Here is a 24684-nt window from a genome sequence, read left to right as displayed (position 1 = left end):
ACAAAATATTTGGCCTTGTTGTCCACTTTATCTTATGACCCTGAACTCCCCAGTTTCTTCTGCTAACACCTTGAGGACACCTTCTCTCTTGGACTTCTTTGCCTACTCTCCTGGCATTAAATGTTTGAGTGACCTCCAAGACTCTTCCCCTTACACTGCCTTGTCTTCTCTCTCTCTCTCAATTATATAGTGTCATCTCCAATTTATAGTTCTGATTCTCTTCCCAATCTCAATATTTCCCAAATCTTAATTCAAATGGCACCTTCTCCAAGTAGCTTCCTGGATCTCCCCCAGAACATCCTTCTTCTCCCTCTGCAACCCACAGTTATTTGTTTGTTTTAATCCTCAGTCCTAGTGCAGCTGTAGTTCTTAATCAGAGATGCTTTTAAGAGTCCCTTGAAGATCTTTTAAAAGATATTATTCCTCAGCCCCATTCCCTAAAGATCTTTGCTCCGACTCTACTACAGTGGGACCCAAGTAGCTATAGTTTTTTAAAAGTTCCAGGGGTGCTTGTCATTGGTAACCATGGTTGAAAAGAGTGAACTGCTGAGGCCCTGGCTCCTGTGGGCAGAGAGTCCTTGTCTACCATGACCCAAGGTTCTGGCACAGGGCCAAGCACAGAGGAGCAGCTTAATAAATGTTAGTGCCTGTTGGATGATGATTTAATCTTAATGATGCTCAATCCATCATCTCATTTCCCAGTGTGGATTACATTTGGCTGGCCTTGAGTTCATTTTCCACTCAGCTGCTTCCAGAAAGCCTCTTTGAACTCACTTTACCCTCCAGATACTTTGCTTCCCTTTAAACCTTGCAAAGACCCATTGTAGTATGAAAACTCCATAGAATCTCCTCTTTCCCATCCATGTTCTCTCCTTTCCCCACATTCTCTCAGACATGAAAGACATGTCTCTTCTACCCTCTGAGCTCTCAATTCTTCCTTCTAGCTCTACCACTTAACTTATGGATGCTCTGCTGTGTCATTTCACCTTTGACTAATTGAATACTGATTACTTCCCTCACAATCTATAGCTAGAAAGTAGAACATAGAAAATGTGGAACTACTAGAAAAGAAAAAAGGGATCTTTTCTCATTGAACAAAAGCACTTCCATTTTAATTCAAATTAATAAACCTCTCCCATGTGTCTCCCACGTGGTAGGCATTCTCTTAGGCCAGAGAATCAAATGTGAATAAGATATCATCTCTGATCTCCAGTTACAGGAACCTGGCATACAACCAAACAGGTGAAGGTGACATGTAAACAGATTCTTAATTATATGCAAGAGGTACCATATTAGATCATGAGAGCAAAGTACCATGGAGGAGGAAGAGGGAGACATCATAGCAAGTCCTAGTCAGAGCCAAGTGACAACCATCAGTGATAAGACACAAATGAATAGAAATGCATAACAAATACTTGAATAAATTCATTGATACTTATATAAATATACAGATAAATATATATTCACTTTCAAATATGTTTTTCCACAATGTTCTTGTTGGTTTGTTTGCATAATGATTAACAACAGAGGCTGTAAGGCAAAATTGACCTCGGTTTTCATTCCCAACGTACTCATTTTCTAGCTCTGTGACTTGCAGCACATCACTTAAATATTCTACACCTCAATGTCCTTATCAGTAAAATGTGGGTAATAGAATGTTACCACATAGACTACGATGCAGATTTAACAAGATAAAATGTCATAAAAGTGCTAGTGTAGACCTTGGGGCAAAGGAAGTGCTTAGAAAATAGTGAATATTAATATAAATGGTCATTATTAAACTTTTATCATAGACCTTCATGATGGCCCTTTGCATAGTGTATTGTATTCAGTAATTCACATGCTAAACCTGAGTTCCATCAGCTCTTTCTGCCACAGGAGGTGGGCATATACTTAGTGCTGGTAGTCATGGTCCTGCTAAAATCCACCTGCTTTGGAAATGTCACTCGCTCATTCAGAGTTGCCTGCCTGGCTGGCTTCTTCTCTGTTCAACTTCCAAGCTTTTTATGCTGGAAAATTTCTCTTCTCTATATTAAGTGGCCTTAAGTGCTGTCATAAGTCGAAAGATCTGGGAGCTAAAAATAAGTAAAGAGTATTCTTACGGTCTTCACTATTCCGATCATTTGGAAATGTATCTACTGAAAGATGCTGCATGTCGCTGTAAATTTATTTTTCATGTACCAACCGTCAATCTGCGGAAGCTCATCGTGTGTGTGTGTGTGTGTGTTTGTGTGTGTGTGTAAAGTTTCCCCTGCAACTGCACAGAGTAATACTTCACTCAGATGGCTCCATTAATTTTAAGTGGTAAATGGAACCTTTCAAGGGCCATATTCCTTGTCCATTAGAAAAGAAATTTTAGCTCCTAAGATTCAGTCCCTGAAATCGGGATGCTGAGGGAAATACGTAGTCCTCAAATGCAGTGTGTGCACTCAGATGATGCTAAATATAGCTCGGGGCCAGGAAGAGGGTATTCATATGCTGTGTATCTAACATGAGCCTTACCACAACACCACCACAGCTAATAAAGTTTATAAGGTTCTGCAAAGCTCTAAATCACAGAGGATGGATGGATGGAGCTTGCCTCCATAGATCTTATCCATTTTCTGGTAGATTCAAGGGAAGGGGGACTCAAAGTAGATAAAGAGAACTAGGAGTATTCAAGATGTACAGAAAAGACCGGTCCCTCAAAAACATCACCTTTACTATGCTACCCCACACTGGTGCATTAGGTGAGAGGTAAGCCATTCCGTCTTACTTTGTAGGAGCCTTAGCCACACCTTACAAATGAGATAAAGTGAAGGACTTCATAAAAATCTACTTTTTGCTCCCTTTCCTGCTTCATTTTTTAAAAAGATTTTATTTATGTATTTGAGACAGAGAGCACACAAGCAGGGGCAGGAGGGGCAGAGGGAGAGAGAGAAGGGGAAGCTGATTCCCCGCTGAGCAGGGAACCCTTAGATCATGACCTGAGCCAAAGGCAGATGCTTCACCAGCTGAACAACTCAGTGCTCCTGTTTTCCTGCTTCTATTCTTGCTAGGACCTGAACCCTCACCCTACATGTCTTAAGTAAGTACTCCTTGTAAGAGATGAGGAGGTAATGATTTCTTTGGAGTCTTCCAGCACAATAGATAATATCTAAGGAATGACGGGGCGAGGTCATCATGTGCATATTCCAGACCACTAGCACTAGACATCTGGAGGATGCCAAGACATCCTGGCTCCAGGAAATAAGTGACTTATGACAGATACCTAGACCATGTCCTCATTCTGACCAGTTCCTATATGCCTGAGGGGACAAGGGCACCAGACAATTGTCAGTAAAGACTCCAGACCCCGCGCAAAGATGAGACTCATTCTCCAATTCCTTTCCGAGTCTCCCAGATGGTCTGTATCTGCTCATTCTATGTCTTTAATAAACTCTGCTCTCACTTCCTGCTGGCTCATGTTTGCTTTCCATCCTGCGTGAAGCCAAGGACCTTCTTGGTTGATGCTGCAGGACCCCCTCCGGTCTGCTGGCATTACTATGTTATTTTTATCAAATCAATACTCCCTTGAGAAAGGTGGCATTGATAGAGAGGCACTCTTGCTGTGGAAAGTAAACTCAGATACAAAGATCAGACTTGGGTTTGCAGAGGACAGAGCAAATTCCAAAAGAAAAGTCAGAAGGAAATAAAAGGGCTTGGTGCTTTTCAAGGACACAGACTAGTGATCTTATTGAGGGGCAGCTTGGAGAAGTTATAGTAACCCCAAAAAACCTGTCATCCTACTCCCTAAAAGCCACTCAAATAGGCATAAAAACGAATTCAGTGGTTTCAACTCTGGCTGCAGCTCAGAATCACCTGAGCAGTTTGTCTGTTTGTTTATGATTTTATTTGTTTATTTGAGAGAGAGAGAGTGAGAAAGACAACGTGTTGTGGGGGTGAGTAAAGAAGAGAATCTCAAGCAGATTCCATGCTGAGTATGGAGCCTGATGCGAGGCTCAGTCCCAGGACCCTGAGATCATAACCTGAGCCAAAACCAAGTCAGATGCTTAACAGACTGCACCACCCAGGCGCCCTGCACCTGAAAAGTTTTAAAAGCTACACAAGACCAGTTAAAGCAGGATATCTTGGCAGGGGGCCCAGGCATAGGTTTCTGGTTCATTTTTTAAACTCCTTAGTGATTCCAGTGTTCAACCAGATTCAGACCCACTGGTCAAAGTAAACAAGACAGCCATGCACTGAACACACAGCTTTAATGCCATTCTTCTTGACCCCTCGTCCCACCAGATGACCACTCGTGCCCCCCACTAATACGGGCACTCTAGAGTTAGCAGTGCCATGAACTGCTGCTTTCCTAATATGAGAGCTAAGGTTATTAGGATCAGCGTAGAATTAGGGCAAACTCCAGTCTCTTCATTCCAGGCAAATCTGGTCCTTTTCAGAAAAATGTCTGCCAACCCTTGAAGTAAGTGATACTCAGTCATCTCATCTTCAAATCTAAATAGCAGCAGCTGTTTTTATGAGTTGGACACTTCCAGATGTTTCATATATATATGTACACACATACATATATATAACATACTTATCACTCTGTGTAATAGATATTATTGCAAAATTCCAAAATAAAGCAGGAATCTTCTTCTTTCCCCATACACTCACTGCCTCCATCTTAATCCAAGCCACCACTGTTTGCCACTACTGCAACAGCCTCCTGCCTGGTCACCTGCTTTCGATCTTGCCCCAGCCCATCTATTCTCTCCACAGTAGACTGGACACAGGGTAATCTTTGGAAAGCAGAAAGAGGCTTGCTTAAAGCCCAGCAGTGGCTCCCACTCCTCTTAGAATAAAGGCTACCCATTTTCCCAAGACCTCAAAAGCCCTGCATTATCCAGCTCCTGCTTCTACTCCACCCTCATTTTATGGCCCTCTTTCCCTTGCCCACCAGTTCAAGAGCATGCTATCTTAGTCCTACTTTATGGCCATCAAATATGTTTCTTCTGCAGAGAATGCTTGCCCTGACTCCCTTCAACCCTTTAAGACTCAGCTGAAATATCACAGCCACAGAGAAGCTTTCTCTCATCTCCACCTAAGTAGCCATTTGTTTTCTATTGCTTTGCCTTATTTGTTTCCTTCATCACAACGTACTTAGCAAGCATTTGTTGTAGAGTTACTATTTTTGTCTGGTTCTCCTTTTGGAAAGTCGGCACCTCTCTTAGAGTCACCAGAGTACCCACTGTGCTCAGCACAATGCCCAGCACTTAGCCACTTGGCAAGAAATATTTCTTGACTCAACAAAGAAGTCCATTTTACGGATATCCAATAAGCTAATTAACTTGCCTGAGATCAAAGAGCTATTAACAAGGTATATAGAAATCTATCTCTCTGAGGCAAATGAACATTCTGCAAGGGTTTAACAATCTTTCTCTTTCAAAAAAAAATCACACTTATCCTGAAGACCTTAAATGACTGTAATCATCATGAATCTTCTTTGCCCCACACATAACCTAAGCCACAGCTGTGATTGTCCATGTGCTAAGTACATCCAGCTGGTAGCTTGAGGTTGGGAAGATTTTGCAACAGTGGAAATCCTTAAATTGTTCAAATGTGCTTGTCACAAAGAATTTCTCTTAAGTGCTTTCTATCCTGCCTAGTGGGAAGCCCTTGTGTTTTATCAAGTTGCAATCCAGTTGAACTATTAATGGAATTTCCCCTTGGCCAAGGGGGGATGTGACGATTCACATCAGCAAGTCTCTTCTATTGTAATTTTAGGAGTTGTAGTGAACTTCTGATGGATGGATCCACCAGGAATTTCTCACCTGCACAGTTCTGCTGAGGCTCCCAGTGGACACTGATGCCCTCTCTCTGGCAGGCCCGAGTATATGCCAGAAATGATTCGCAGTAACAGTTTTTATGGACTGGACATTCACACATGTCTGTCACGCAGGACCTAAGGAACCCAACAGAAAGAAATAAACATGTAAAAATATCAAATTATTACACATGCTAAATGTGACTTGCAGAAAGGGGTGGGTGGGTAGATGGCAAACCTTGAATGGCCATTAAAGTTTGCTATATTAAGTTGGAAATCTAAAAATGGCATAAAATTCCTGTATGAAACCCTACTAGATATCTCTGAACAATGTGATCTTAAGTTCCCTTTCTTCTAGAGAAGGACTATCCAATAGAACTTTCTGTAATGATGGAAATGTTCTACAACCTCCACCGTCCAAAGCAGTCTCCACTACCCATATCTGGCTATTGAGCACTTGAAATACATCTAGTGTGTGTGAGGAACCATTTTTTTAATTTCATTTTAATTAACTTAGATGCAAATAATCAATATACCCAGCGGTTACCATGTTGGAAAGGTAGTTCTTGGGCTATAGTCACCATTCAAGGTGCTGCCATTTTGTGAACAGCTCTGATACAAGAATCATAGTTTCTACCAAAATGTGACCAAAATAGTGGCCAACGTAATGAAAGTATAAAATCCCAGGGCTTTCTGAAGACATACAATTAAAATTCACTTTTCTAGTAGCTTAGAATTTTAGTTTTTTGAGAAACAGTGAACCTCATTCTTTAGAATGTGGGGTGACAAATTATAAATAAAGCAAAACATTCAGACTCCTAATTAGACTGAAAAATAAAGAAGATTGAGCCAAGGTCTTCATTGCTTAAGTTTAAATACAGAAATGATGGGTCAGGACACAAGGAGAACTGAAACGGGCTTAAATGTAAACTAACAAATTTTCAAGCACGTTGACCTCAAAGACACAGTAATGACCTTACACTGGCATGCCATATTGCCACTGACAAAGTGCTTCCACAGGCAGTCTGTCACTGAGCACTAAATAGGACAAAGCACCGTCCCTATTTTATAAATAAAGAGGTCATTTCACAAATGAATAGATGGGCCCAAAGTCACATTAAAAAGTGGCAAAGAGTGAATTAAATTACATCCCCCCAGATGCATGCTCTTCCTGTTATGCCATAGGCTTGTCTTCCTTTTCTTCTTCCAGCAAGCTCACTCCCTAATAGTTTTGGACTTAACATTTATGCAAGAGGCCCTCAAGATTAAGAACGTGAAACTACTCTTATTTTTTTTTTCACACCCTTGTTCAGCAACACCTCTTCCTTACAGAATCTAATCAAGGCTGAAAGCAAAAAACAAAGAATACTAATATTCAAGATTATGAACAGCACAGATGATCTTGAAAAGTGACCAGGATGTGATAATCCACTGTGAATATGTCAGCACTTTCTCTTGGCGTGGGATGTGTGTACACATCTGATTACAGAGAGTGGACAGCTAGCTCTGTGTAAAGGCTGATGCACCACCTGCTTTGAACAGGAATTAAATGCAGAAACCATATTAAAGAATCAATAGACTCCCCGTGTACCCGCAAAGTTATTACAGCCCAATCCTCAAGAACACAGCCTTGGAAATATAAACTAACAGGGACAAAAGAGCAATAGAACTGAAACCTAACAAGCCTCCTCTGTGTCATCAAGTGAGAAATTATCTGATGACTGATACTTAAGACAGAAAATTATTTGATGACTGATACGGGACAGAAAAATGGATCTATCTCCTCTCTGTAATAATAAAGACTGTATTTCTTTTTTAAAAAATATTTTGTTTATTTTAGAAATAGAGAGAGGGACAGTGGGGTGGGGAGGAACAGAGGGAGATGGAGAAGCAGACTCCGCATTGAGTCCAGAGCACGAGTGGGGCTCCATCCCAGGACCCTGAGTTCCCGACCTGAGCCCAAATCAAGAGCCCCTCAACTGACTGAGCCCCCCAGGCACCCCAAGACTGCACTTCTTCATACCTCCCCGCACTTTGCATTACAGAAATCTTATGAAATCATGCTCACCAGCTAACCCTTTCCAGTACCAAACACCAGGCTGTGTCTAATTCCGTGCAGAGCCCCCAGGCTTTGGAGAAAAGGCAGGGAAAGGCTGTTCTTAAAAGGGCCTGGAGGTATCTAGGAGGAACACCCTTCAAGACCACTGCCTTGGCGGTTTTGATTTCCACTTCAGACCAACCTTTACCCTGTACACTCCCACTCAGACTTCACAGCAAAGTCTGTGACCTCACCTCCATGGGGCTCCCCTGGGGGACTGCAGTGTCCCCCCTTCCTGGCCCACACAGGTGCCACTGCCTGGGCCCTGATGCACTGTGTGGGGAGGAGGCGGGCTCCACATGAGGACACCAGGCCTTCGGGCCAAAGACCGTCTCTTGCGACGCTGTGAAACTGCGTGGACAGCAAACAGAAGGCGATGGGCGTGGGTGAGTCCTTGGGGAATGTTTGCTTTCTCTCCCCTTCCTTGCTGCTGGCCCTCTTAGGAAGCTATGTACACGATTCAAAATAAACTGTGATCGGCTAAATCCAATTCACCGAGACTGGGGCGGGGGGGGGGGGGGCGGGGGAGAAAAGGCCGTGAGCTCACGGTGAACGTGTAAGCTCACATTTAACAGCCACTGCGTTTGCACGCTCCACCTCCACGACAGTCCCCTGGACGCACAGGCCACAGCCAGCAGCGTAGCTGCCCTTTACAACGAAGGAAGATCCGGGCTCCTTCTAGCTGCCCTTTACAACGAAGGAAGATCGGGGCTCATTCTATTACTTGGCACTCACGAGGAACAACACTGGAGGAAAAGCCATTTGTCAAAGCCACCCTCCTCCTCCGCTTGAAGTATTTCGCATATATTTAGAGGCTTGAGAGATGTGTTTGGCCACAGAAGTTAAAACTACAAGATGTCTTTATTTCCCCCTTGTCAAGTTGATGATTTTTACACAAAATCGGACCCAGGGTTTGTGAGAGAATGAGGAAAGAGAGGGTCCCTCCTCTGTTTGGCAGAGTGCACAAATGTTAGTTCTTACGTTGGGCATTTTGCCACCGTCAGCTTTGCTGTGGCCTATCTCACACAGCAATGGGGTGGGAGGCAGGTCTTAATTACTAGCCCACTTGGGACACCCAGAGGGCTCTGAGGTTGAGGGTCTGCCTTCAGCTCAGGGTGTGATCCCGGGGTCCTGGGGTCGAGTCCCTCATCGGGCTCCCTGCATGGAGCCTACTTCTCCCTCTGCCTGTGTCTCTGCCTTTCCCTCTGTGTCTCTCACGAATATATAAATAAAACCTTAAAAAAAATGACTGACCCACTTAACTTTTGGGGAATTGGAGCTTGGAGGCGGTAGGTTGCTCAAGGTCATGTGGCCGACTGCAGATCTGAACTGCAAAACCAGACTATAATTCAGGTCTTTCATCTCAACACCCATACGAATAATAACGACTGCATCAGAAGAGCTTTCTAGGGAGCAACTGGGCAGTGCTTATAAATAACCCTAAGGAAGCTTCTTTCTTTGGCAGGGAAATTTCACACCCAAGAAAATAGGGATGCATGTGGATGGAAGACTCTACGTGCAGGGTTTTCATCACAATGTTATTTAAAATGAAAAAGAAGGCAGAGGGATAACCTGAATTGCCTAGAACAAGGGCCTAGTGAGCTACAGCTAGGTGACCTTTATGTCCTGCAGACATCGCAATGACATTTTGTAGAAGATGAGGAAACATTCAGGCAGGATTGATTGAAAAAGAGCAAAACTGTTTCGCTACTGTGTGGTCACGCATAAGAAGACAAAAATAACTGAGAATTGATATGCCCAAATATTCACAGCAGTCAACTCTTGGTGATAGAACTGTGGCTCTTCTTATCGTCTTCATATCTGTGCTTTCTGCAGTAAACACATATCACTTTTCTAAAAAGATAAAATCGGTGTATTTTTAAATCGACAAAAAGAGTAACATGAGACATGTTAGTATTTCAATCAGAATGAAGGGACAAGAACGAGAAAAGAAAGAATAAAGAATGGGAGGAAATTAAAACATCCCTTTGGAGGTCTCAGTTATTAAATATTTCTCCAGCTACAGTTTTCCAATCTGTGTATCCGAGGCCTCCTGACACAGGCTTTGATTTTATTCATGGTGTATTATCCTCAGACTCCCACCTCATCGGTCAGCTGATGCTATGGACTTGACATCCAGATGGTTGGGACGGATAATGGGATAATTAGGTACGCTTCTGCTGGAAGGAATTTATTAAGAAAAAGGAAACTTATTAAGAGTAAAGTAAAAGCATCCTCAAATGCACTTCAAATTTCCGGGAGGGGTGAAAGCTATTGTTATTCAAGTGTCCAATTTGTGTTGATCACACTTAATAGTTCAGTATGAGAAAAAAAATCTAATTTATGACAGAACGGAGTTGAATTTTTATGTGGTAATGGAAACCTGTTGTTCCTTCCTTAGTCAGTATGCCCTGATTCTGCACATTTATATTCATTTTATAGAACATGTAGGAGAATTTTACCACTTTTAGTCATTAGTAAGATTTACGGCTATGGTTTCTCTGCTTTCATGTCATTATCCTGTCACAGTTATGTTCTGTTTGACGTTGAGTTCCTGCTCAGGAAACACAGGCGCCCATTGCTCCAGTGGGAAAACTCAGGCTGCATTACAATAGAGCTCTTCCAGGAAAGCTGCAGGTAAGACAGAAACATCGCCTGCCTATGGAGCCCCTTAAAGCATTCTTCTGTCACAAGAGCTTAGGAATGTATCTGGAAATGATGTTCTCTGATTTATCCACCCTGCTCCTGGCACCTTTCCTGACAGCAGAGAGGTACAGGCAGGATTCTTGTTTCTTGGGGCTCACAGAGCTGCGCACTGCAGCGATATGGAAAGAGGATGCCAAGAGCTACCTCAGGGTCCCCCCAGCTGGTGCCGGGCTGGGCAGCACTTCATCACATACCAGCTGCCCACCCCCCTTCTCTAATCATCTCCTGTATGGGTATCACGTCTCAATAAGATTCTTCGAAGCTCTCTCCTCACTGCGTGCAACATGGTACTGATACCATGGTGGGGTATCAGGTGGGGTCAGCTCCCTCCCTGGAACCCAACTTATCACAATTTATCTGCAGGGGAGCCCCCGTCATCTTCTCCCCTCCATTAGGTTACAGCCGCTGTCTCCCGCAGAGCTCTAGAAAGAAGCCACTAGCCACGTGGAACTGTGTACATGGAAATTTAAATTAATCACAATTAAATAAAATGTTAAGTTCCGCTCCTTCAGTCACACTGGCCACATTTCAAGTGTTCAATGACCCCATGTGGCTGGGGGCCACCATCCTGGACAGTGCTGAGTTACACAAGTTCCATCACTGCAGGAAGTTCTACTGGATGGCGGTATGAAGCAGGAGCACAGCTCCATCTGCGTTGGGAAACCATTCCTGTTCTTCCCAGAGAGATGTATAGATGCTGTGAGATCAGAATCAGGCTCACTCCGGCTCCTGCTGGGCACTTACAGAGAAAGCTCAAATTCATCATCCCTAGCGATCTAGATCTCCCTTTTTCTTCCCCACTCACATTCTTTTACCCAGTCGTTGGGAACGTCTCCTTACCCCTCAGGCTTCCTTCCACCTTGCCATTCCTGCCTTGACTGTGCTTCGTCTTTTCCACTGGAAGAATGTGATGTCTATCCTTTAAGGCTCAGTTAAAACTCCTCCACAATGCTCCCTGACCAGACTGGGAAAAGTCAGCCCCCTCCTACTGGGTCCTATCCCTTCTACTTCTTTATCCTGGCACAGACTCTGTGAATCCTAATTACTCTTTGTCTGTTTGAGAAAGGGGAACTTGTATCTTGTTCACCCAGCCAAGCAAGGTACCTTGAACACACAGCTCAGTAAATATGGTGAATCACAAAAGAGCCTGAAGGAGGATGGCCTGATGACTTTCGCCCGGCTTCCCCGGAGCCATGGTTGGACCCTGATACCTAGAGTGCGAACTCTATCCTTGCTGCTCCTCCCCGGCCAAGGCCTGAAGTGGCCACGGCCGCAGGGCTGCTCCCCACAGCAACCTCTGAACTAAGCTGCTTCCTTTGGGAACCATTCATTCTCATTTTGAACTTTTTACACCCCTCTCCTGCATCCTAGGGGATTTTCTTTGTAATTTAATGAACAGCAGAATAAAGGATCTGATCGGAGAAGTCTACTTTAATAACATATTTTCAGAAAAGCACATATTCAATATCGTAAGACCAACCTATAGCTCTTCGTGTTATTAAAAAGGCAAGCCTCCAATACTGCTAAAATCAAAACATCAAACATCGCTCTGCTTCCTAGCAACAGCATACCGAGTGGCTTTCCCTCTGCTTTTTCTGGCATGAAGGCCACCCCTGTCAGAGAGAGGTAAGTGTTCATGCGTTTGCTACCCAAACAGAGTTTTGAAGGACAGAAAAATTAACCACTGGGAACTCTCCACACTGCTTCTGGGGGAACAGAAGGGCAAGCCAGGAGTGACAGCAGCCAGCGCATCTGGGAGCCAGAGGTAGAGCTTTGGCTTTCCCCTCTGCCACCAGGAAGGGTCTTTGGCCGTACTATGTTGTTCTATTTGGAAGTCGGCTTTCCTGAGAGCAATAGTAAAATGTTGCTATGTCCAGAAGATGACTAGAAAACCACGCTGGGTTCATGTGGCTTTCCTTGCTCCATGTATCTAGGAAGTTCACAGAAGCAAGTGAAAGCATCTCAGGCTAGTTAAGTGCCTGGGCATCAGTGGGAAACGGGGAAGGGAGAGGGTTCCGGAGGCAGTCCTGGCTGGGTGGACAGACGTGTGTTTAACTACCAAGAGACTATTAAAAAATTCATTTACACTTTAATCCTTCAAATTCTGCCCTGACCTCCCTAACCTGAATTGAACTGAAATAACTATGGGTAGTAGCCATAAGAAGCCATAGCCTTGTCACATTAGACCTAAGAAAATAAACTTCATCCCTAACTCAGTAGTGGCTTCCTCTGCTCTTCTCAATACTATAAGGGCATCCTCATCAATTCACACACACACACACACCCCCTAGCATATTGGCATAAAAAAAATTGGGCCAAAAAATTCAATAATGAGAAACCTGAGGTTGCTTTATTGTGTTGTTAATCAGGGTGCGGCAAACCTGCAGAGCCAGCCAGCAGGGAGTCCTTGCTGCTCCCTCCAGATTCTTCCTGGGCCAGCCACAGTTTGGCACCATAGTGGCTTAAATATTGGTGAGAATGTTTGATATCAAATATTGGCTTAAATGTTGGCTGTATGGTTGCCTAGGTTTCCACGACAGCACAGCAAGGCTAGATATTTCTGGATGAGCTTATTTCACAAACTCGATCTAAGGAGATGGGTCAGGAGAATCTGGGAGTCTAGCTGTTTCTCTGGTTGTAGATACTGAATTTATCTGCAATCCAGCCTCATGAGAACCCCCTTCCCCTCAGACACACATACATTAGACCTTTCGCCCACTCCTAAGTGTGAAGAAAAATGAATTCATTGAGCCCTTTTTGTTTGTGGTATTGACTCAGGCACAGACATGAATAGAGATGGACACACCTTCAAACTCCAAGTGACATGTAAAGGCTATTATGGTCAGGAAGTCAGTGCAAATGGGATACTGAGGACTAAGTCCAGAAGGCTTCACACAGTAGGAAAGACATGGGAGCTGGGTCTTGAAGGATGTGTGGAATTTTGCTTCATTACAGAGTGAGGGAAACGAACTTGCAGGTAAAAGGAGGAGTTTTGAATAAAAGCACAGAGCTTCCAAATCACCAGGTCTCAAAGTTGATGGTCATGTGGTCCAACCTCCAATACTTAAAAATGAGACAAGACAAAGAGTACCCGCCAGTCACACAACCTGTTGTTGAAGGCCTTGTTTCCTCACATAGCAGCCTGGCAGGTCCTGTTGCTAAGACATTTCTTTCTCCTAGGGATCTAAACCCTCATAATCCCCAACCTGAACTTCTAGGTGTGACACATGGCACCGTGCAGAACTGGTCAACGTGCTCGTGCTCACAATGACTTCAGTTACATTCCTGAGCTCCCCCATCAGCCTCATGTGTTCTCAGCCTCTTATGTCTGCAACTGCTCTCTTTCTGCCTTGACAGGAATCAAAATCCAGCTACCAAAGTAACAGGGAAAAACCTACCAAGCCATTTCGAAAATTATTCACAACAAACCTTTTGGACTGCTTGCACTCTGTTCTTGTTAGGTATACAGTTGCCTACTTATCTGCATGTAGCTCCAAGTTAAAACCTAGGGACTCCGGGTGGCGCAGTGGTTTGGCGCCTGCCTTTGGCCCAGGGCGCGATCCTAGAGACCCGGGATCGAATCCCATGTCGGGCTCCCGGTGCATGGAGCCTGCTTCTACCTCTGCCTGTGTCTCTGCCCCTCTCTCTCTCTCTCTCTCTCTCTGACTATCATAAATAAATAAAAATTAAAAAAAAAAAAACCTAGGGACTCCACACTTTGCCCTAATTTACACTCCCCAGATACTGAAAAATACTGATGGCTTTAACCCTCCAGGGTTAAATTCCCCAGGAGGCAAATGCCATTACCTGCAAAGCAGAAGCTAGGGTGGCATAGGAGATCCAGAAATGGTCCTCAGCCTGGGACACCTTCCTAAAGCTAGAGATTGTTTTGTGGAATCACACAGGCATGGAGACCTCCTTTAAAGCTACCCATGTGGGATGCCTGAGTGGCTCAGAGGTTGAGCATCTGCCTTTCGCTCAGAGCATGATCCTGGATCCAGGATCGAATCCCACATTGGGCTCCCTGCATGGAGCCTGCTTCTCCCTCTGCCTATGTCTCTTCCTCTCTCTGTGTGTCTATTGTGAATAAATAAATAAAATATTTAAAAAATTATAAAAAAATAAAGCTACCAATGCTTATGATTGTCCATAGACGCCAATCTTAATGGGAGTCCATCATACTTGCTCTGGGCAGAGACCAAACAACCATCATGCACGTTCTGGAGCCTAAAATGTGTTCTCTCTCGATAAAACCATCTATCAGACCGTATACGGAGAATATCATCCCCGTGCCCATAGTTAAGTATTCTTGTGCCTTAGGGTTGGAGAAGGTGTGTGCACCGTCCTGCTATGCGGCCCAGGCCCAGCTGGGACGTTAAAGGGGCCAGATCCAGAGATTCTATAACCACTAACGTGACTACAAGATACTCCTCTAGGAGAAAAAAAAAAAAAAAAAGAGCTATCTTTGCTCGAGTATGAAACACTGGCTCCACAGAGGGGGAGAAGCTAATCGTGATTAGCAAACATTTGCTGGGCTGTCACTCTCTGAGGGATAACTCATTATTTCAGTTGGGGCAGGGATGTCTGGCAGGCAGGCGGGGAAGGGGAAGCCTGGTCACCACCCCCCTCTAGTGGCCGAGAGCTAGAGTGCCAAGTAACCTTCACTGGGATTCCAGCATCCGCTTCTTCACTTTTGGAGGAGGGGGGGGGAGGGAGGCTGGCTGATAAAGCAGAACGTAAATAAAAACGGCTGCTTGTCAGAAAATCAATCACTCTTCTCTTAAACATGTTCAATTCATCACCGTCACGGTCACTGTAAAACAACTGTGGGGCTGGTTGGTGGACTCCAACCCCGCAGGATCTAAGAGCCCCCTGGGCACCTGCCACAGAGGATAGAATATTGGAGGCACTCCCTGCTAGGGGGCAGGTGAGGAGGAGGATCAGTGGGCAAAAGCCTAAGCTTTTGTGTTTTTTATAAAAATCTCATTTTACCCATGCACCGAATCTAGCTTGACCTACTTGGTTTTTGCAAAGAATCTCAATTACAAAAGAGTCCCCAGACCCTTCACCTAAGTAGGAGGTACCACCTCTGAGGCCGTGACATATTCAGAGGCCAAAGGTGCCAGCGTGTTGACTATGTTCCATCACGTTCCTGCTTCCCAATTAGTAACACAGCAGAATCACTGCAGTCCTGGCGTTCTAGGACTCTGTGTCTAAATGTGGACTCGCCCAGCCCTAAAACTAGGTGATATTCACACTTGGGAAGTCCTTCTAGGAATGAGAGGGGGCCCTTTGCTGAGAAAAATTTCAAAATCTCTTCTTTGAGGCCAGCCCATCTCATTCTATTTCTATCCCCAACATAGATACTCATCCCCTTTGCAATTGTTCCATTCAACACGACAAACATGAATGGAGTGTCTGCTGCATGCAAAACAACAGGTTGGGCTCAGTGGGGGATGAGGAAGGAAAGAAGACCCTGCCTTCAGCTTGGGACTTTCAGTGTCATGAGGAGGACAGGGAGAGACTAGCAGGCCACGGGCAGTGCAACCAAGAAGGCTCCATCTGGGGCTTCTGTAGGTGCAGGGCTGCACTCGAGAGGGAGTCCCTCCTTACACCCTGCTCATCTCTGCACAGCAGGGGAGAGGAAAGTGCACCCATGAGATGAGTCGCCAGAGACAGCAAGGTGAGGCCAAAAGCCCTGTGGAGTCCCACACCTGCGTGAAAGCCCACCTGGGTCACTTTGGAGACAGTCTTTCCCCTTTCGAGGCCTGTTTTCCTTATGTCACCTCTCATGGGGTTCTCATGCCAAGTAAGTGAGAAAACGGACTGTCCAATTGTTAAGAAGGAGAGAGAAATTGGGCAGTCCGGGTAGCTCAGTGGTTTAGCGCCGCCTTCAGCCCAGGGCCCGATCCTGGAGACTCGGGATCGAGTCTCACATTGGGCTCCCTGCGTGGAGCCTGCTTCTCCCTCTACCTGTGTCTCTGCCTCTCTCTCTCTCTCTCTCCTCTCTCTCCAATCTCTCTCATGAATAAATAAATAAAATCTTTAAAAAAAAAAAAGAAGAAGAAGAAGGGAACTCCTGGGTGGCTCAGCAGTTAAGTGTCTGCCTTCGGCCCAGGGTGTGATCCTGTAGATCCAGGATCAAGGACCACGTTGGGCTCCCTGCATGGAGCCTGCTTCTCTCTCTGACTGTGTCTCTGCCTCTCTCTGTGTCTCTCATGAATAAATAAATAAAATCTTAAAAAAAAAAAAAGGGAGAGAGAAATTCATGCACACAGGGGCATGAAGGCTAGAGGAAGAAGCCAGGCAGAGAGCAGGGTCTCCTATCTTTGCCCAGCTCCAGCTCAAAGTGAGAAGGATGCATAAGTGGTGCTTTGTTTTTTTTCCTCTCATTCTGGGGTGAGGGGGCGGGGGGGGCATTGCTCTCAGCTCCATCCTGGGGGACTCCCAGCCCCAGCTGTCCTCTGTGAAATCTTGCCATTGGTGGCCCAGCGTGACAGGACAGGTGTGCCGGTTTAGACCACGGCCGCCTGCTGAGAGGCAGTCACTGGGACTGGCGATCACGAGTGGCAGCAAGGAAGATCCATGAAAGTGAAGGCATCTGGCATCTGGAGGCCACACCCCAGCCATACGCAGCAGCCACCACCAGCCCAGCTGCTTTAAAAGGGCCAACCCTTCCAGAGGCCTTTTCCACATTAGGCAGTGGAAGGCTGCCAAGTCCACAAACTCTGTGCTACGTGTGCTAATAAAAGGGCAGCAGTGGTGGCCGCACCCCCAGAGGATGCACTGCTGTGGTGAACTTTTTCAGATGCTGGGTGCCTTTCATCAAGCATCTGCCGGTCCTTTGGCTCCACCAATAAACCAGTATTCACATCCAATCACTGCACAGGGATGGGATTTTTTGCACTCCATACTCTACGCAGTTTGACTGTACGGGGAAAACTAGATCTAAGAGAAGTATCCTTCCTGGGGGGCCCACCCCACTCGCATCAGTTGGGGATGGCACGTGGCCATTCGCAAATCACAGAGTAGAGGTTCAGGGACCAGCCACTCCCCAAACCCCAACCATAAACATCACGGACCAACCATCTTCTTGCAGCTTCCCACCCTCTGCTCAAATGATAGCATCCTCATATAAGCCCCAGAGAGATGGAATGTGAGGCCCGTTTCCTAGAAGCAAAACAATGGGGAATATTGCTTTCAAGGCCCCAGAACATTCATAGCCACAAAAGTAGAAGAAGTGGGGTAAGGCAACCTTCCCTCAGTACCTACTGTATGCCAGGGACTATTGCATAGATAAGCACATATAATTTTGACTGCAAAATTTTTAGCAGAAGAGAAAACTAAGACCCAAAGAGGTCAAGCAGGTTTTTGTTTGTTTGCTTGTTTGTTTGTTTTAATATTACACAGGTAGTAAGTGGTAAAGCTAGGTCCACGCTCTCTGCCCTATAACACACTGCCTAAACAATGCACTCTGCTCCTTCCGCCCCTTTCTCCCGGTTAGAATGTACTCCTCCTTCAATATGCAGGCCAACAGCTTTCTCAGGGGGGCTTCTGAGATCCCCAAGATAGATGAGGTTGCTATTTAATTCTCATGGTGTTCCTGAGTGGCCCTTGTCACAGCCTGCAACTATGTTCTTGTCTGATGGATCCCTCACTCCATCCACCTCTCTACACTCCAAGGAGGGCAGGTTTTGCTCACCATCTTTGGCCAGCCCTGGTCAAGAGTAGATGCTCAAAGATGCTATTTTTCTGAATGAATCATTTATCAATGTTTATATAGTCAAGTACAGATAAAGTGAATTCTAAGATGACAAGGAGAATCAATTGGTTCAATGACCTGAAAAAGTTCAAGGAGGAGTGAGCATCCCATGGATTTAAGTACGACCAATGGCCAAGAGGAGTAAGATCTGGAAACAGGCCACTGGGTTAGGTAACTAGGAGTCATTGATGGCCTCAGGAGGAATAATTTCATGGGGTGGGGACAAAAGTATTAAGGTGGGAAATAGGTGAGACACTGAGAGAAGGCCATTCTTTCAGTAGGTTGGTAGTGAAGAGGAGGAGAGAAAATGAATGACAATGCAGGGAAGCTGGGTGGAGCACTCCTGTGTGAATTTGTACATATGTCAGTTTTTTAGGATCAAAGAGACCTGGACATGTTTGGCACCAAGGAAAAAGAAGTCAAAATGTTGAAATTGAAGAGATGGAGGGGTTAGGTAACTGGGAGAGTAATGTCATGAAGATAAGTAGGTAAAGATGGAGTCAAGAATGTACAAGAAAGATTGTCCTTCTCTTCACTTACAGTTGCTAGTAAATCCCTGAAGAAAAGTTCCTGGAAAAAGAAAAAAACACTCACAAGTCCTTTTGCTTATACAAAGCAGAGTGGGGGAAGGGGTAAAAAAATCAAGGCTACCTTCTAAGTCAGCAGTTGGATGACGATCAATGACCCAATGCAAGTCTCTAGCAATGAAGGAGGTAGAATTATTTATTTTAAGATTTTATTTATTTATTCATGAGAGACAGAGGGAGGCAGAGACACAGGTGGAGGGAGAAGCAGGCTCCATCCTGGGTCCCCAGGATCACGCCCTGGGCCGAAGCCAGTGCTAAACCCCAGAGCCACCTGGGCTGACCTGAAAGGGGAAGAATTAAATGAAATTTGCAAATGGTGTTTCCAGGTGAGGAAGAACTCCAGATGAGAGACAAGATTCCCACCTTTGGAGAATAAGAGTTCCACCTTCTCTCAGTCCATGACCTTGGAGGCCCATGGCAAATGAACTAAAATAAAACTAAACCAGAGTTTTTATCAGGAAGAAATTTAGTGCTGGAGAAATTGGTCCTTGGCTTCCATGAAGAAAAAAAAATAATATGGCAGTTTCCTTAAACCTTAATTTTATGATCTAAAATTAGTGGTGGAACCATTTTCCCCCACATCAGAGGACCCGAAGTTTAGAAACCACTCTTTTGAAGGTGGGGGGATTTTCTAGATGCTTTCTTCCTAAATATTTTAATGCTCTCATCTGAATAGTCAAAGTCTTAACAGCAACCACTGTAGCAATCCATCTTGGTTTAGGACAGTGAGTGCTCAAAAATCCTACAATAGGCTGGATAACTCATAAACAGTCACCGAACCAGAGATTCAAGAGTCTTAAAAGAGATTAGTGAACATCTACTTGCTGCAGGAATTCCTTTTATAACATCCCTGACAGATGGTCATACATCTGCATCATGTCCGTGACAACAGCTCAGTAGCTTTTTAGGAATATCATTCTCGTGATAAACAATTAAGCCTTCTATCTCTCAGGAAGTTTTCTTATATATTAAATGAAAATGTGTTCTGTAGCTTCCACCCATTTGTTCAGATTCTACCTTCTGTTACATTGCGGAATTATTCTATTCTATTCCAGCCTCCATATGATATCCTCTTCAAACACATTACAAAAAGTAAAAATGTTCCACTTAAAAGTTAACTTTTGGGGAACTTCCAGAAATATGCCTATTATACCATTTTTTACTTCCTGTGCTTTTATTTTCTTTACACCTAGCAGCTAAAGGGCATTCAATTTAAGCATAAGCCTTCTTTCCCTTTTATTTATTCTTTCAACAAATCTCTGCTGAGCAGGGCATTGTGTTCACCCCCAAGTTAGGGGTAAAGATAAAAAAGATGGGGTTTCTACTCCAACTACACAATGTGCTAAAATAAATTGTAATAAAAGGAGGAAATCAATGAATGCTATAAAAAGCAGTACAGTATTACCAGGGGAGTGCAAGGAGAGAGAGATTATTCTGGCAAGGAGGGGAGGGAGCGAGGAGTTAGGAAAGATTTCAAGGAGGAGGCTTCATTTGAGTTACCTCTTAAAAGAAAGAGGTGGTTTTACCCAGAAAAAGGGGAGGGAAGGGCTTTTCAGAAAACTCAGATTTTAGAAATACCTTTGTTTGAAATGACACGTGTGCCATTTGAAAATTCCTGAGCATCAAGAGGAGGAACAAAAGTCTTAGGAAATTGCTAGAAAGGGAGGTTAGGCTCATATAATGGACTGCCTTGTGTGCTAAGCTACGAGGCATGAACCTTATTCGGAGATCAGAGGAGTCATTGAGAGATTTGAGCAGAAAAGGGATAGAATAGAAAACATAGCTCAGGAAAGTGAGCCGATAATCATGTGTTAGGTAGGCAGGAGGAGGTGGAGATAGAGAATTAAATGGTGGGGTGGGGGACGGTCAAGCACCTATTGAAGATGACCCAACCAAGGGTTACAAGAGAAACAAAGACACAACCGGGGATTATTAGGGGAGTGGATGGGGAGAATGGTGCCAGTAGAAACAGAGAGAAAACATAAAGCACATGAGATAGGAGAAGGTATAATCTGTAGAATTTGGAAAACATTTGCATGTCAGGGCAAAAGGGAAAAAAGGAAGGGTCACAGATGCTTCTGGAGATTTGAGCCTGGGTTTAAAGTCTGTCAACAAATACAGAATGCAAGGGGAAGAGGCTGGCAGCAAGGAAGAGTGGAAAGAGAGACAAGGAGTTTATAGTTAAACATGCTGAGTTTCTGGTGGTACTTCCAAGCAGTGAAGGGGTGGTAAATGTTTAGCAACTGGCTCCTGGGGAGTTGGGGAGAAGAGAACCCCTGATTTGTATAGCCTATGCCAATTTCTATGGTATAAATTCTTCCACTGTAGCTGCTTGAGGCTACCAGCATGACATCCCTGATCACTAAGCACGGTGTTGGGAAGAGACTCTAGCAAATGCCTCTAGAGAGCCACTTGAAGCCAGCTCCAGCACACCACTGCACCCGGTTAACAATGTGTAACAGGCGCTGGAGAGAGGAGACATATGTCGAGCCAAGAGGATTCCTTATTTTCCAGTAAACAAAATGCAATTTTATTTTTGTGAGACAAAGGCAACACCATGGCTACAGGCAGACTTGAGGATCCCTACTGATGTGTTCTAACGTCAGCCAAGAGTCACAAATAAATTATCTCATTCTCTGTTACCAATGTTCATGTAAACACCATAAAAATGAGTGCTGACAGCAACCAATGAGTTTATGCTAGTTTTATTTTTCATAATGTCCTGGGAAGATTCCTCCTTTAAGATTTATTATTGTTTTGCCTACCATGAAATAGTAACTAAGTGTTTTGCTAAATCAATTTAAAGGTTGCTTTGTTTCATTGCCACCTTTGTAAGTACCTCTGGGCTGTCTACTGTTTTATAATGGCTCATAATAATGCTGCTCAGTCAATCATAGGATACAATTTGGCTTTAAAAAAAAAACCTATAAACTACTCCTTATCTCTTTGCAGGTTGTATAAAAATCTAGCAACATGACTGATTAATGTTGGGGCAGTAATGCTATGAAGTAATGCTATGAAGTTGGTAAGGCATCAGAATAAGAAAATGAGGTGAGAAAAGTTGACAGCTCATATAAACATAATGATTGAAAGTCATGCACTCGGGAAGAAGATAGGAGGAAAGAGGGAAAAATGAGTGGTCAAAAAAGATTTTACTATGACTCAGCAGTGAAAAATTATAATTTCTCACCCATATCTTTCCAGTGATAGCACAGATACCATCTTATGCTTTCTTCCGGACACAGCAGCGAGTCAAGTATTTTTGTGCAAACACTTCTTATAATAATACTTAGGGGAACATAAACTCCTCATTCTTCACATAGCAGCCAAATGTTCTTTTAAAAATATAAAATAAATCATGTCATTCCTCTAATCAAAAGTTTCCAAAGACGCCTCATCACATTAAAAATATAATCTACATAAACCTAATCATGGTCCACATGCCCCTGACGATCTAAATCCTTCCTGCTTTACATTTTCAACTCTATTTACCAGCCTCAGCTCACTACCTTCCAACCAGACTAGACTGCCTGCCATTCCTTAAATATGCCATGCTCATTGCTGCCTTTGGCTGAAACAATCTTCCAGTTTCCTGGAGGAGTGGCTTGCACCTTCTTAACTTTCAGGGGAATTATTAGCTCCTCAGACATTCCTTCTCTGACCACAAGTATCTACAACAATCCTCTACCTCCACTTCACCAGCCTCTCTCACATCAATTTAGTTGATTATTGCTTTAGTTTTGGTTGCATTCCTGCTTTAGTTTTGGTTGCATTCCCCAGCGAGGATGTAAGCTTTGTGAAGGACTTCGACTAATGTCCTGCTGAATCACCAGCACAGTCGCTAGCAAGTAGAAGGTGCTCAGTAAATATTTGTGAAATGAAAAGTGCTCCCATTCCCATTAACTGGACACAGTTTTATGAAAGATAAACAAAAGAATGACTAGACCTGTCTCCACCATCCTGTCCTCCATTATGTTTAAATATAATGCCCTGACCTGATGAATGCCACATTAAAGTTAACATAGCAACTTGAATAACTTAAATATATGACTGGGGATCCTGCATCAGACCACAGACAGGCCATTTTAAAGAAACATGACCAAGACTGTATGTGCTGATGATCCATGACATATTGAGAGCAACCCACAGTACTTTCCAGGAAGCCTTGCAATAAGGTGAGGTAAATGTAAGTATGAACTCCTTTTAGTCACCCATTCCTCTAAATAGCATTTACTAAGCACCTACTACACAGAGGCCTTGTGCTGATGTACAGATGGGAAATCAAAATCTTCATCGTCAAAGACATAAAATAGAGTGAGAGAAACATATGAAAAGAATTTCGATGCCATTATAATATTATATCTGATATAATATTATGTATAGTAAATATGTATGTACATATATGTATGCATCTATATAGTATTATAATAGAGATATGAAGGAAGTACAGAGAGACAGCAGAGGAGGAAATGATCAGTCAAGTTAAGAATAGGGGTAGTAGGGACACCTGGGTGGCTCAGTCAGTTGAGCATCCAACTCTTGATTTTAGCTCAAGTCATGATCTCAGGGTTGTGAGATAGAATCCCAAGTCTGGCTCTGTGCTCAGTGGGGAGTCTGCTTCTCTCTCTCTCTCTCTCTCTCTCTCTCTATCATCCTCCTTCATCTGCCCCTCCCCTTATTTGTGCTTTCTTTTTCTCTCAAATAAATAAATAAAACTTTAAAAAATAATGTGAGCAGTATATTTGAGGAAACTTCATTGAAGGGTGGACCAATAATGGCCAATGAGCCCACTCTTGCATGAGTTTGAAAGGTAAATGGGGTAAGGAGGGATAACAGGGAGAATAGCAGATACAAAATCATTAAGCTCTGAAATGACACTACTTACTTAGGGAATTACAATTAATTTTATATGGCATGAGTTGTTGCATATATGCAAGGAAGGATCCTCACCTTATCAAAATACAGCAAAGAGAGCATAGACAGTAGAACTAAAGACTATCTATTTACAAAAATAGGGGCAAAAATATAATTAAACAGAATCCAATAGTACATTAGAAGAACAACATATTAAATCAAGGAGTGTTTATTTTAGAAATAAATGCAAGGTTGGTTTGATATTAAGACATTTGATGATATAATTTTTTATATTAATAGATGAAACAAGAAAAACTATATATAACTATATATATAATAACTATATTCATGTTGACAGATGCCACATATAATAAACATTTATTCTGAGTTTTAAAACTTTGTTACAAACATGGTAAAACTAAAACCAAAGAATGCCTCCTTATTTTTTTTAAAGATTTTTCTTTTCTTTTTTTTTTAGATTTATTTTATTTATTCACAAGAGACACACAGAGGGAGAGAGAGAGAGAGAGAGAGAGAGAGGCAGAGACATAAGCAGAGGGAGGAGAAGCAGACTCCATGTAGGGAGCCCGATGTCGGACTCAATCTTGGGACTCCAGGATCATGCCCTGAACCAAAGTCACATGCTCAGCCACTGAGCCACCCAGGCATCCCAAGAATGCCTCTTTAATGCAGTGGATGGTGTCTATCTCAAGGTAAGAAGTCAGAATTATCCTTAATGATCAAACATTGAGGCATGTCAGTAAATTCAAAAGCAAAGGCTGCCTTCATTACTACTATTAAGTAACAGTATTCTAATGTTATATCCTCTAAAATTACACAAGAATGGGGTGCCTGCCTGGCTCAGTGGTAGAGCATATGACTTTTT

The 24684-nt window shown here is 43.6% G+C and overlaps 1 protein-coding gene across 2 annotated transcripts in view; it reads right to left on the bottom strand.

Moving 5' to 3' along the window:
- BMPER (BMP binding endothelial regulator) overlaps positions 1–24684 on the bottom strand; it is a 242340-nt gene that overhangs the window by 6675 nt on the left and 210981 nt on the right. For both annotated transcript variants that reach the window (XM_025464605.3, XM_025464604.3), the window contains exon 14: positions 5799–5929. In XM_025464605.3, the coding sequence (XP_025320390.1) occupies positions 5799–5929 (131 nt within the window). The remainder of the gene's footprint in view (positions 1–5798; positions 5930–24684) is intronic.

This window comes from Canis lupus, chromosome 14 (assembly GCF_003254725.2).
Source record: "Canis lupus dingo isolate Sandy chromosome 14, ASM325472v2, whole genome shotgun sequence".
Lineage (NCBI taxonomy): Eukaryota > Metazoa > Chordata > Mammalia > Carnivora > Canidae > Canis > Canis lupus.
Note: the sequence above shows the minus strand (reverse complement) of the source record. Positions and strands in the feature narration are given on the sequence as shown.